Here is a 14,918-nt window from a genome sequence, read left to right as displayed (position 1 = left end):
AATTCTTATTTTACATATCTGTGAGGAATAAAGGATTATACTAACCTTCCTAGTTCATCCCAGTTCCAATGAACAGAAACAAAAATGTTGACATTTAGCGCAGAAATAAATAACTGGGAGGTTTTTTTTGTTGTTTGGGATTTYTTTTCCACTTCAGCTTACGGAAGGTGGGTTAGAAATACTGTCTTTCAGCAGCTGGACATTCTACACTTGGAAAACTGAATCCACGAACTTTTATGGGCAAAAATCTCTGGTCAGAGGGTAGATAGGATTGAAGACTGTGATTGCTTGAGGATAGATAGTCAGGCTTTCTTCACTGGTTGTTTATTTCTGCTGATTGACATAACAGTTCTCATGGGCTCTATTGACACGTGTGTTTGGATATGCATTTAAAAATAAGCCTAATTATCTGCTGCCATTCTACAAATAGGTTCCAACTGATATTTTGAGCACAGGTTCACATGCTGTTAACAATGATGYTCTGCTCTTCCTTCACAGTGGCATTATACCAGTGTAATGCCACTGCTGTGGATTTACTGTATAGTAATATAAACAGAATTATGTTTCTTGAAATTGGATTTATGTTTAACGATTTTAATTATTTGTTAATCTTATTTCCAAACCTGCAAAAATAGAGAGTAAAAATATGGATGAGATAACTAGAATAAGTTACTACATGAGCTATAAGTACATTGTAGATCAGAATGAATGGGTATGTTCAAAAACAACATAAGTATCTTTCAAAGCATGAATAGTCCAACAGTTCACTAATTTCTGTGGGTGCTCTGTGCATTGTACTCACATACATGCTAAACCTTATGTATGTGCACTAATTAGAAAAAGCTGCAAGCAGAGCTAGTAAAATTTAGGACATTGTAGACTAGACAGGTATCCATTTGCTTGTGTAAAATTTGGCCTCTGAGACATCTGACACTTTTGACAAGAATTTTGTCTGTGCAGCTGACATACTTTTACTGAGTGGAAGCATCTTTTTACTGAGTGAAACCAAGGGTGCTGCTTAGGTCATTGCTGCTTAAGCCCTTAACTTGCCCCCTCACAGCTTAAAATGGTTTCCTCTGACACTGATACAATGTCATAATTTTTTTATCRGGTGAGAAGCAGTGATTGTTTAAGCTCTGTGAAATCTACTTCCACTTGAAGGAAAATTTTACTACTGATTTTTCAACAGGACTAGTTATTGTTGTACTTATTCTAGATACATATATTAATATGGGAAAGGAGGGTTTTGTCCAGTTGGGAAATAATAGGTGCCCTTGCCAGAGCTAGTACCTGTGTATATATGGAGCAAAATAGTAACTTTTGGTATAACTTTAAAATGGTTGTAAATGTAATTAATAAACTGCAGTTATTGATGTTGAATTGCATTTATGTAGACAATAATGATTGCTGTGGCAAATAAAATCTTAAAACAATTCCTAAAAAAAAAAAAATATTCTTCTAGCATTTGCAATCTATTTACAAAGCTTTTCTTTTTCTTTTTTTTTTCTCTTTTCCATGTACAGGAAGTGGCCCAATTTTGGATCCAGACGTTTATGGTATATATTTGATTTCCTTTTCTTTTAGTAATAGGAATGAAGGAACTGAAACGATTAAAAGTTCCGATGTTAGTCTCAGTTAAATTGAAATGTCTCATAGAATAATAGAGTTCTAAAAGTTACCTTGTGGTTTTGGTTCTCCTGCCTTGTATTTAACATATATGATGATAATATGATGTTTTACTTACTGTGCTGCTCTTGACTCACATTAGGAGACACAAATCCATGGATAGAAATGGGTGCAGTTGATCCTGTAGGATGACAGCTGTGTGATGTAGTTCACAGATGTGAGATTTTGTGAACCTTTTGGAGGCATTCATTGGAGGAAAGAGGGTTCATAATTTYTCTTTATATAACTTAATTTATTTTTTCAGGGATGATTCCATACTTGTTTTGCCTCCAAAAATGTACCCCTAAATCCCACTTAGAAATGAAGTTGGCACAAGTAAGTTTTCCTGTAGGCAATTTATTTTGCTCTGTCCGCTCATTTGTACCTTCCCTTAATCTCTCTTGCATAAGCAGACCATCAATTCAGTGGTAGCTGAGTGTGTGCCAGGAGATTTGATGGCACAGTGTTCACATTAGTTTTTTAGTTAGGCAAAATGTACCGAGTGAAAGCCAGCATGCACTGAAATAGAAGCTGCAGAATGAAAAGCAACTGTCTAGTTTTTAAAAATATTTCCAGTATACTTCTGGTGAGTAGAAAAGTTCGCCTTAACCAACATATCTGAACAACTTGAAGCTGGATCCCATTTGGAATACTTTATATTTGGATGAAATGGCCCATGACTCAAGTTACCTAAAGCTGATCTAAATGTTATTGCTTTGATTCCATTCCATGTCATTAAACTTTAGCAAATGTGCAATTGAAGCATCAATTTGACTTCAAATGCTTAGAAACTCCAAAGGATAGCTTCCCCTCCCTCTCTTTCCAAATACTTTTTTTTTTTGGAGGCGGAGGAGGAGGGAGAGTTGGGGATGGGAAAGTGGTGATGGTTTGCACAGTTTCTTCATGTATTGTATAATATAAGCATGAAGATTTTGATTCTAAGCTGTTTCTCGAGGTCCTGATGCCTGTGTATGGCTTTAGCCACGTGTGTGCTGTCCTTGGACTGATTTGGGTRGGGTTTTGCTGCGATGTGTGCTGCAAGTTTTGCCAGCAGATCACAGCCTGCAAGGCCTGGTGAAGGCAGCCTTGCTCTTTACTCCTGGCTATTCTTTTTGCTGTTTGCAACTGCAGTTCTTGTGATGTGAGGGGATTTCCAAGTGTTTTTGTTGAATATCTTGAACATACAACAGAAATCAGAAGATTCGATGAGGGTCCCATCAGGCTGCATGACACAGAGTTTGCAGAGAAAGTCCTGCCTGCGTGGGGCACTGCCTGCTGCAAGCACGGAGCAGCTGCCTGTGCCTCTAGCTCACCTCTGTGGCACCTCTGGGAAAAGGCAAGGAGGGAATGCTGTCCTGACACCATCTGGGAAGTAACTGAGAGAAATAAAGTGACTCACAGGGGTCTGAGCAGGAAATTGAGTGCAAAGCTATCTCCTTTGGCTCTGAGTTCTTATTTTCATGCCACGATGCCTCTTCTAATGTGATTGTGAACATGAGAGAGACAACCTGCCCCATATCTGCCAAGCCCCAGAATGACTGCAGAGTGACACCCCAGTGCTGCTGTGACTATGCTGTTGTTTCTGTCCCAGCTGCTGTGCACTGTATTTATGAAATGGCTGTAAAACACTGGCCAGCATCAGCTGCGATTCACTGCAGCTGTTATAAGGCACTGTTAGAGTCACTGGTTGCTGTGTGAGCACCAGAGAACCTGGCCCTAAAGCAATATGAGCCTTACTTAGCATGAGTCAAGAGGCGTGACCCTGTCTGTAAGAGTGCTCAGTGTCTATGTCAGGATTTCATAGTGAAATGAACAGGAATTTGTTTTACTCAGAATCATCCGGTTTGGGCTGGATCGTTGTCACCTGTGTTTTCCTTGCCTGATTCACCCATTTCAAGGGGCTTTGAAAATCTGGCAATACCTCAGATGSAAATGATTCACAGTTAGACAGCAGGCATTGTCAGCACAACACCAGTATACGAGTGTAGCCTACCTTAGCTCTTGCCCATTTTAAATATAAAAGTGCATTTAGAGGACTCTGAAACATTCTGTGGTTCTCATTAGACCTCCAGGGTGTGACTTCCAGTATCTTAGAACAGACCTGAGCATAAACAGAACTACAAATAGCATCAGCTGTTACTTACAGGTGAAGTTTAGAGCAAAAAATTTCCTTCTTCGAAGTTTGTTTTACAGAGTCAGAGCAGCGAAGGCTCTAAATATCGGTTTTATATGTTAGCCCTATAAAACTACAATAAATACMGGGTTGGCCAGAACTATCTTTGTGAAAATTTTCCCAGTTAATTTTAAAGAAAGCCAAATTATTTTAGGCTGAAGTACTTGTTATAAAACCAGCTTTGCCTGCAAATAATGAAGCAGAAGTCTCCTCCTCTGCTCTGGCAAAGCATGTGCTGGTGGTGAGAGATGGTCTGCACAGGACCATGTCTGAAAGACCAGRCTGCTTGTGCAGGTGAGCCATTCAGGCAGGGATCGTGCTACTGGATGAGCAAGAATTGCTATTCATTCTCCTGTTGCTSCTGCTCAAACCTGGTTTCCTGGTAAGCTACACACATAGAAATGCAGTACGGAGTTGGAGAATTCAAATGGTAGAAGAGCAGGAAAGTTTTTTTTTTTTCTCTTGAAAGCTCTGTATATTTAATAYGTATTTTGGCTTGAAAGAGTCCTATCCTTTGGCATGCATAGTTTAGAGCCAAAATAGACTGTGTGAGTTGTTTAGACATCCTGACTGTGCTGACTGTAGCACTGGTGCCAGAGGTAGCTGACAGCTTCCTGTACCAGAAAAAAAATCTGCAGCCTGCAAGTGCTTTGCAGAAAGCAAATGTGTCCTTGCATGCCTGAAGATCAAAAGCCCAGTGCAACTTCTTGCTAGCACTGCCAGCAGATCTCTCCAAACTGGCCTTGGGAGCTAAAGGAGGGCACTGCTGAAGTGCAAGCCCTCCCTGTGCTTGCTCAGCTGGAGCTCCAAGCTCAGAAATGCTCCTGCCTTTGTAGTTAGTAGGAGCTTTTTCAAATTCACACTTAAGATTTCATCTGCAGGCTTATGGCACTGATTTTAATCAAAATGTGAAAAGAAATACCCATTCTATTGCAAACTTAAATTACCATGCTGGAGGTGTATTTTATAATAGATGCAGTTATTGCACTTCGTTTATTTCATCTGCATACATTACAGACATGAAATTAAAATGTTATATGTGTTTCCAGATGTAATAATTAAATAAATGCATTTTAAAATTTTATTTTAATGCATGTTTCTCTTCATGCAGATAACTATTTCATTATTTTTCTCTCATTTGAATAATTTTGTCTGGAAATAATGGACTATAAATATCTGGATTTTATTTTGAGGTTATTATAAATAATTGAGCCATGATTATTCTTTGTATAGAATAATGCTGGTTTTGCACCTGCAGCCCTGTCTGTGGAATTATTTGATAAATCAATCAAATTTCTTCATACCATCTCAGGCACTTTAATTTTTAAAGGCTTATTTGTATGACAGCAATGCTAAACTGTAACCTCTGTGCATATAACATGGGTTTTTAAAGTTATTTATTAAAGAAATGAAAACAGCTATTTCACATTTGATATTAGTAATATAGCTTGAAACCCATCTGCCACTTTCTTCTCAGTGAAACAAAAGTGCTCARGCTAATTTCTAAGACTGTCCTATATTTGACTGAATACAAGGCTAGTGAAGCTCAGTGTAGAGGGCAGTCTTTCATTTTTAATGGGAAGTCAGGAGTGCATAAAAATAGCTCTGTGGATGGAGTTCTCCTTTAACTCTAGTGTTTCCAGTAGGGATACATATTATGACGTAGATTGCTTCTCTTTGCAAGTTTGTAAGTCACAGTACATTTGTTCAATTATATGCCATAGTGATTTYCCCCAAAACATTCCAGCTTGATTAGCAATTACAAGTTGTGTCCGAAGAGCTCAAATTCCCTAAGCTGATAGTGGTCTTACCAGCTTACAGAGCAGAAATTATAAAGAAAACCATTTCCCCCTCAAAGTTACGAAATTATAAAAGCAACATTTTTTCCTTTCTTAAGAGTATGAAACCACACCTAATGATCTTGGAGATGCCACAAATAAYAGTAATCAAATCACTTCGACGGATGTTTCCAACAAAGAGAATGAAGATAGCATCACTGTAAGTACATGCATTGTTGCTGTGATCTTTGTGGACTTTCTGGCTATACAACTTACAAAACTGCAGAGAGGGTAATAGGAGTCAGATCTATCAGGAAACTATAGGTATTACTGTGTTGTGATCAAAACTCAGGGAAAAAAGAGAGAAAAAAGAAAATCAGTTCTCCCCACTCTTTTYCTTCCCCCATTTTTTTTGAATGAGTGAATTGCTTTTCAGTTCAAGTAAAACCACTGTTTTGTGTCRTGCTTTTTTTGAACAACTTAACTGTCATTTTTTTAGCCTAAAACTTTTTATCTAATTTTTAGTTACAAARCAAAGACATCCAAGGTAATTTGAAGATTGTTGTTTGAATAACCATCCTGCAGTCACCTCCCCCTTAGAGAGGTGATGTGCGGCAACAAATTTTCAAAATCTAATTGTATGTTTTTARAGCATGATTTCATGTAGGTTTTTGATTAAATGGTTTGAGATTGATTTTAATACAAGTGGTTAAATAGCTTCCTCCCTTGCTGCCTTGCCTCTCATGCTCTCTTGAGCTGAAATGCTGGGAACTGATAACGGGTTACCAGCCTGGTTGACATTGCATCCTTCCTCCATCAGTGATCTCTAGAGCAGCAAGCAGCAGAGAGTGTGCATGCATGAACCAGAGAGCAGGCTGTGAATTGGGACACTGTCCTAAMAATTGGGAGGATCCAAGACTTGTCTCATCTGATGATGGAGTCATTGAACTGCTGAGGTGGTAAAGGTGGGACCTCTGGGAGTCCTCTGGTGCAAGCTCCTCTGATTAAAGCAGGGCCAGTATGATTCCTCCTCATTGTGTCCTCTCTGGTTTGGTCTTTCCAGTAATGGAGCCTTTATGGCAGTCACTATATGTAATTTGTATAAGTATTCAACCATTCCCCCAGTAAATCTTTTTTCCTATGTGCTTTTCTTAGATGTTTTCTTGTAACATACCACTCTGCTGTAAGGAGAAAGGGTGTTGCATGCCCCCTTCCACCTGCCTTGAATGTGTAGATGTTGAAAAAGTTGTTCTCTTAAGTGTCTGAATCTTGATTCTCTGCAGAATAGAAGGAACCTCAAAAAGTGTCTGTTTTTTGTACTCTTTGATCTGGGTACAAATGTTTTCTGGTTAAAATGAATCTCTTTTCATAAGTGGATTAATATGAATGCATGCTGGATGTCTAAGAACAAAACAAACAGGTTTGTTTGTGTCCTCTCTTTTTTTTAGGTGTATGTTGTGGTGGGAATTGCAGCACTGGTGTGCACTGGCTTAGTAATAACCCTTATTATTCTGAAGTTTGGAAGACACTCTAAGTTTGGGATGAAAGGTAAGCAGGGCTGGTTTTTATACCTTCCAGAATTGCTGTGTGTTGTATGAGCTGAGACTGTAGACTGCTGCCCTGGGAGCAGTTGAAACAACTATGTAGTATTATTAACCACATTTAATATTTTGTTTATTCATCAGGWAATTAAGAGCAGAGGTAGATGTAGACAGAGTGTAGAATTTTTTGGATCAAACACTTCTGTTTTGTTTTTAGGATAAATACCATTTCTCTACCTTCTGCTGAAAGATCCCGTGAAACACTTCCCTGGGGTAAAATATTTCTCAAGTCAGTGTAGGTAGGAAGAAGATAGGAAATGAAATTTATTCTATTGCAAGTTTGATTATAACAATTTTATGATAATCTGTGCTGTATGTAAGAGGTAATTTCGATAACACTACAATATCCCATCAAGGGGATTGAAGGGGAAACAATGAAGAGAGTGGAAGGTGCATTTGCAGTGGATCCTGTCCTACTGGTGCTTTCTGACAGATGCATTTTCATGTGCTTCTTGGGAAATAGCATAAGTAGCATCTGGAGGGAGTTGCAAGTACTCATGTCCCTGTGGAAGAAAGAAATCTCAGCCCTTCATTTATTCATTTATYTATTTTACAGCCAGATGGAGGTATGTGTAACACAGAGGTACCTGCAACAACTCCATTACCATATTCTTTTACTGACATCATCATTTTTTTGTCTGATGGTATTGGTGAAATTGTATTTAAAAAAAGAAAAAAGAAAAAAGTACATTTGCTATTGTGTAGAGTATCTAGATGTTTTGGTGTGTGTTAAAGGAGATGAGAATTTATTCTTTAGATTTGTAGATGAGGGTCTGTGGAGAACTTGGTAAGTAATCTTTTGGTAAACTCCTGTTAATCTCATGTCCTTCTTYGCAAATGTGCTTTTGTCACCATGCCATTTGGATGTATGTTTTRGTAATTCTTCCATGCTCTTGTAAGTGCTCTTTTCAGAGATACCTACTCTATATTATGTGTTCCTATATTCTGTTTAGAGTAGATTTATGTGAACAAATGAGATTTGAGTGGAGCAGAAATGTAGTTGGTGCAGATCAACTGCTGGGATGGTAATCTTGTCTCTCACCTCCTTCTGATACAACAGAGTCTCTGCTGTTTGGGGTAGAATTAGAAAAGAACAGTTGTTCTATCGTGAATAGCAACATGAAGTCAGCAGGATAGAGCTGCAGAGTTTTGGCAGAAGGCTAGTCTGTGACTGAACAGTTCAGCGTAAATTTTATTTGTGTTCAAGGCTTTCTGAATTGCATTTAGGGAGATGAAGTAGGTGGAAGCTGATACACAGAAAGAGTGAGAATTGTTTATGTTAGCTCTTTAAAGCTGAATACTTGTCAGTTTTTCAAAATATATCTTAAATATTTCAATGCAACATTATTGAAGTAACTAGGAAGTAAACCCAACACTGAGGGAGAATGCATGAAATTCTATTTTGGGTTGTGATGTTAAGTTACCTTCCAGGAATTAACTTGTTTTTCAGTATCTTCAGATACAGTTCTTCTCAACAAAAATAAAGCTCTTTCTTATCAGTAAGTTGGACCTGAGTAGTCCTTTGTTGCACAATTGTCCATGTAGATCATATTTTAGTAAGAATATAATTTCATGGAAATTAATATATGAAATTACAAAAAGGCAGCAACCTGATATATTTTGTTTATTTTTAATGGTGAAGTGTCACTGTGAGTTACAAATAAAACTTGAGTTTTTTATTAGAGAGGAGTGACTTTCCTTTGTCCCTTAAGTGGACCTCAAACTTCTCCAAAGCCTGTATTTGTAACTCAGCTTCACTGTCTGGATCTATCCATAGTCCAAAGTCCCAGAAACACATTCTCCCTTCATCATTATCAGTGTTACTGAATTTATATTAAAGCAGTATTTAAATACTTGAGATTACATATATGTAATATGTAATACCCAGACTAAGAAGAAAATATTACCTGCTCTGAAAAGCCTGCAGTGTAAGTATATGTTGAGAATTACATGTTAAAATAAACAGCCTGGTCTATTTGAACATGCAGAAAATAAGGTGAACATGGTGAGAAGGATTTTTTTTCAGTCATTATTCATCAATGCATTTAAATGTGTATCTTGGAATTTGTGAACAAAAGGATCAAGTCTGCTACCTGAGAACTCCTTGAGGARTTTGCATTTTAATTCAGTGACAGAAAAATTAATCCCAGCTTTGCATACAGACAATGTGCTATAGCGGTAGTTTAATAAACAGTCTCAGTAGGGAAATGGGAAGGAGTTAAATATCCAGATTTTCATGGAAAATATTTATAAAACAAGATTTAAATATCCTCTCCAAAATTAATGATTGTTTTGCATTCATAAGAAATAGCTTCCTGAGTTACATCAGGCAGAAATGCAGAAAAGATTATGCTTCTTTTTTCTGTTACCTTCTGAGGACACAACATGGTCACCTCRGACACCCTGTCACTAAATGTCTACCTACCCTTCTTCAGCAAGCAGTTTGGAAAAAAAAAAAAAATCACTCTGTAATTGGAGCAATCAAACCGGCACCAGTGGTATTTTTCATGTAACCATGTMTATGGTAAAAGGTTCCACTGAAAATCAGAAAACCATATATATAGGCTAACATCACTGTGTATCCTGTAGGAAATATCTTTATGTAARGGATGACATTTTAATCTCATTTGGGTTCAGAGCAGGCATCTGCAGCTTCTGCAGACATTGTTTTATGCCTCCCACCTTTAAATGCCAGTTTATTCCATCTTTTACATGGGCATAATCTGCCCACTTCTTAGSCTGTGTCTTTCCTGAGTTCTGCTGTACTTAACGAGCTTGAGCATGGTTTGATTGTGGGACTGGCAGTGCCAGAGTCGGCAGAGATGTGGAGCAGGCAGTTTACTGTGTCTGAGCTATGGCTCTGCAAGGGCTGCCCATACCTGGAAGTGCTGCACATGCTGAGGAGGTGCTGAGCCTGCCACACAGCTCAYCCCTGATGTCTTCTTACCAGAACTGCGTGGAGCAGAAAAGTGTCCATGTGTTAGGGAGCATCATGTCCTTTGGGAATTTCCAGTTCTTTGGCAGTACTAAGCAATCTCTTATCCAGATCTATTGAAGAGTTGTATAAAAATGAATTATCCTATTCTTTTACTTTTCTGTATTCATTTGCTATATCTAAGGTAAGAAAATAAATTGGAATATGTTCATTTTACTCAGTTACTTTTTCAAACCGTAGTAATAGAGTGTTTTTAGAGTTGAGAAGGACAAACAAAGCACTTGGAAATATTTTGTTTGGGATGTTCTGTGTTCTGGTTGAAGGCAGATTGTACCATATGAAGCAGTTGTTTCAATCTTGCCTTAATTCTTTTTCCTCTGTATTTTAGAGCTAGAGGAGACAGCAATTTCTGATGATTGACTTTGGGAACAGTATTAGTACAGAACAGATCTGTGGTCTGTGCTAGAAGAGGCTTAAAATAGGGTTAGTACAAAAAACTGTCATGCGCTAGACTTCCAGACTTCCAGTGCAAAATTCATCAGAATTACTGGAGAAACATAATTCTCTATTTCACTGCTTTTGTACATTTAAAACACCTTCTTATACAGGGTCTGGTGACAACAGCTTTGTATGAAAAGCTGCTTTTGGTTGCATGAATCTGGAGATGAGGTTTATAGACCCTTGCAAGATGCTGTAGCATAAATGGTGAAAGCTTCAGTTAATTTTGTAAATGCATTTGTTAAGACTTGTGGGTTGCTCTTACGAAACACCTTGGCTTGCTTTCTTGCTTGCTTTCTGTGGGATGTGAAAGTGCTTATGGTGGGAATTCACTGGCGGCTGCCAAGACAGCTCTTACCATTTTGTGTTTATTTCTGACTCCATCTAACCAGCTTATGAAACTGAAAAATAACAAGGAAACTGGAGTAGACAGGGCAAGGGAGCATTTGTGAACTCCCTGAGAGGATTTGTGGAAGCGTAATTCTAGTCCTGTTTTATTCTACTTTCCATGCTGAATAACGATGTAAGTGATCAAATAGTTTGCAGCATAACCAGCCCAATACACAGTTTGCAAATGTTAATCGTGCTGCTAAGCATGAGGGGAAGTATGGAGGAAATGGATGAAAGATAAATTAGTGGATAAACTACAAAATAGCATTGTTCAGTTAAAAGGATGGAAGCATTTTTGTTTATATCAACTATTCCAATTCCAGTGACAAGACAATATACTTAGTACTCCTTGCTTCCTAGGAAATCTGAAGGTGGATAGTCATAGATAAGAGTATTATTATAGCAGCATTACTGATAGAGATAAATGGGGTTTGTGTAGGTTTTACCAAAATCAGAAAGGGAAGCCACTCTTACCCAAAGCTCTGCCTTCTGTCTTTTAAGTTAACAAATAGAATCTGATAGAAACAGAGATAAACATGTGTGTACTTAATCCATGTGGGGTGAGAGGGATTCTTTTCTATGTTTCTGTGAAATTTCTGTCAGTGCTTTGAGCTGTGTGCAGTAATGCAAAGATAAGGGAACAAACAGTCTGAAATTTCCATGGTACTCAGGCAATGCCAGCTACCTTCTCATGTCTGTGGGCTTGTGTGTCATGCTTTGAAAGGTGCTTCTCCTTCCKCAAGCACTCTCTGAACTACCTTCTGTGTCTAAACATATGTCCTGACTATGAATTCTTCACCCTGTTCAAAGTCTTGCAGCTCAGAGTGCAGAAACTTATCTTTCTCTGATCAGGTAATGAGATTGTGTGGTTGATCTAAGAGAGAAAACAGTGTCTCTTTTAGGTCAAACACCCCAAAATACTACCTTTCCTTCAAGTCCTTGCTCACTGCTTGTTGTCTTTTTTGAGTGTAAGTTTAAAATTTGGACTGACAATGAGAGTGCTGTTCTCTTCCATCATGCTGATTAAAAGTTAGGAACACACCCATGGATTTTGCCTGCCAAAGTCAAAACAGAATATTTTCTCTTACTTCTTCATAGCTTTTTTCTCTCAAGTGATTTCTGTGACATTTGTGTTGGGCCATGAATATCCTTGAAAACTTTTTAAATAGAAAGATTCACTATTCCAACAGGAGTACACTGATAGTTCAGAAATACCTTTTCATCTCAATGTGTCACAGTTCACTATATTGTATTTGCTCCTGTAACATGTTGAGCTTTGGTCCAAAAGATGGTACAGAGGAAGGCAGCTTGGGACTCAGTTGAAGTATTTTTCTCAGTTGTCTTGACATATTTCAGTTTGGGTGGGGTACAAAAGCCTGATAAGAGTCTCTTTACAAAGCAGAATTTTCATTCTGACTCTATGACATAACGTAATGACTGACTTTAACCCACATTTACCCCAACAAGCATAGTTATATGACTTTATTAAATACAGTCCAGATGAAAGTAGAGTGCCTTACCATTCTGTCTGAGACTTTTGCATATTGCTTTGGCTGTAACTTTAAAACCGTCAGGAAAAATCATTTGTGTCTTACTTGTGTGTAAGATTATACCAAACGGTAATTGGTTTTTCTGCTTAAATGCATTTTCCTTGACTTCACCTTGTTGTTGGGGAGGGGCTGATTACAAGGGACTTTTAAAAAACCCTCTGCTTCATTCACATTGGTGATTGAAAAATTAGGATTTTGCGAAGTTAAGATCACTCTAAGTGGTTTGAAGTACTGGTGTGGGAAAAGGGTGAGCTGTTATGTTTGTTGTTAACTCATGCATCACATGTCTTGCTTGAGCAATTGGGTTATTCCTTATAGAGGAGGAGAAAAGTGAAATGTGATTAGAATACTTCTATTACTTTTAATTCTAAAGCAATTACAAAATAATTCTTTGCATCCTCAGCAAAGATCTGCAGTTTGACAAGTATAATCTAATGATCAAATTGATGTGCACTAAGCTTGTAGCAGTAAAGGCTACAATTTTGCCTTTTCGGCCAATTATTAAAAAGATCAAGTTTGCAGCGTGGGAACACATTTACTGCTCAACTTTTCAGCAATTCACTTAAATACTGAGCTTTTTGAGTTTCCAGTTGTACCTATAGAAAAGATTTTGTGCTATGTTGTACCTACCCAAATGCCAATTCTGTGGGCGTCGATCCTTTAATGTCTTTAGAACATTCCATTATTTAGTCAATGAGCAGAATATAAAAGAGGGATCAATTCATGTGAGTCAGTGTTGTAAGATCAGATGTAGAGAAAAATGAACGTGCTCAAATCTTCAGCATTTTTAGTGAGTATACAATGTAAAGCAATGATGATATTGCTCATCTGAACCACACACAAGGAGCTTTTTTATTGACACTGACATTCCAGTCCCTGCAATCATGGGCCAATCATACAAATTGTCTGTTTTAGATGCCTCAGTTGTTAATGGGAATAGTAATACTGCTTTACCACATGAACATTGGGAATATAGAGTTGCTAATGCTTCTAAGTACCTTACACTTTGAAGAAGCAAATTGCCGTAAGTACTTCAAAGAATGAGAGTTTATACTAACTGATCCATAAAGGTAGTTTCAAGTAAAGGATTTTATAAAGATCTTAAAATATTTAGGCCACCGTTCTCTTGTATTTCAAGAAATAAAAAAGCATTGTTTCTTAAGTATTGGTTTGGGTCTGTGTCACCCTACCAAATCATACTGTTAGAAATTTTAAGAGTTCCATTTTTAAAATTTATATGGAATTTGATCTCCGATATCTGTTTTGGTCTGCTATTAGTTTTCCTGATTCCAGTCGTAAAGTGCACAATAGCAGAGAGACCTGTGTCCGTTTCTGTAATAGGAACAAATAAGTGGGTGATGTGCCTCGTATGTTACACAGGATTTATGAAGAAAACTCAAATCTGAACCAGGGAATTTTTAGTGATGTGACAGGGTATTTGACTCTGCTCTGCTTTGGTTGCAAAATGTAAACCTAGTTGTAATTATTGAGGGAGAAAAGAGATTTTAATGATTCAGACTACTATGATGGTGTTATTAACAATGATACTATTAACAAAGGTAGATTATCTGAGACTTCATGTCCATTACTAGTAAAAACAAATGGAAAGAAAGTGTAAACAAGTACCTGTTGTATCTCATTCCCCCTTCCCCTAAATGAATACACAAGTGGGTGATGGGATGAAGGAGTGTGCATGAAGTGAAATGGAGAACTGGAGAGAACACAGTTTAGAGAGGAAATGCAAAGAGGTTGAAGAGAAGGCTATAAATGGATGCAGTAGAAGTGAGGACAGCTGAAAATCATGGTTGCTAAGGCTCTGCCTTGGTATGGGCTGAGTTGCACAGAAATAGCAGAGCTCCTAGGTCAAGGTAATGACAGAAAAAAAGAGTCAGTCCTAGAGATGCAAACTGCAGAGTCCCAACACTGTGTTCATTTGTTCAGTCTACATCCACATTTGCTTACAGGTCTTTATTTTACAGAGCCTAGAGTTTCTCCTTTAGTTTTTTATGTGCAAAGGGTGAGTAATCATCTGCTTTTTAATGCACCTTTTGCCCATGTGCAGGTTGTTCTGTTTTGGGAATGCATTATTTGTGAGAGCAAATTGTGGTTTAGTCCATGGGGAATTTTAGAAAGAAATGAGATGGGATATAGGACGAACTAAGAGGATGAGAGGAATGGAAAGTGGAGAGAAAGTAGATCATGATAACGGCAAGTTTACCTGTGATCAGAGTAAAGAAGTAATCAGATGAAATAGAAATCAGTGAGTCAGAAAGAAAGAAAATGACCAACGAATAGCAAAGCCAGCCCATGCTCATTCTGTCTCTGTCT

General features: G+C 37.8%; 1 protein-coding gene across 5 annotated transcripts in view; it reads left to right on the top strand.

The window, feature by feature from the left end:
- Positions 1-14,918, top strand: part of NTRK2 (neurotrophic receptor tyrosine kinase 2) — a 197,731-nt gene that overhangs the window by 50,146 nt on the left and 132,667 nt on the right. For all 5 annotated transcript variants that reach the window (XM_057370011.1, XM_057370015.1, XM_057370012.1 and 2 more), the window contains exons 9-11: positions 1,524-1,556; positions 5,736-5,836; positions 7,065-7,164. In XM_057370011.1, coding sequence (XP_057225994.1) covers positions 1,524-1,556; positions 5,736-5,836; positions 7,065-7,164 — 234 coding nt within the window. The remainder of the gene's footprint in view (positions 1-1,523; positions 1,557-5,735; positions 5,837-7,064; positions 7,165-14,918) is intronic.

This window comes from Malurus melanocephalus, unplaced genomic scaffold (genome assembly GCF_030028575.1).
Source record: "Malurus melanocephalus ecotype Western Australia unplaced genomic scaffold, MMel_1.1 scaffold_117, whole genome shotgun sequence".
Lineage (NCBI taxonomy): Eukaryota > Metazoa > Chordata > Aves > Passeriformes > Maluridae > Malurus > Malurus melanocephalus.
The sequence above is the reverse complement of the archived record's forward strand: the minus strand, read 5'-3'. Positions and strand labels throughout refer to the sequence as shown.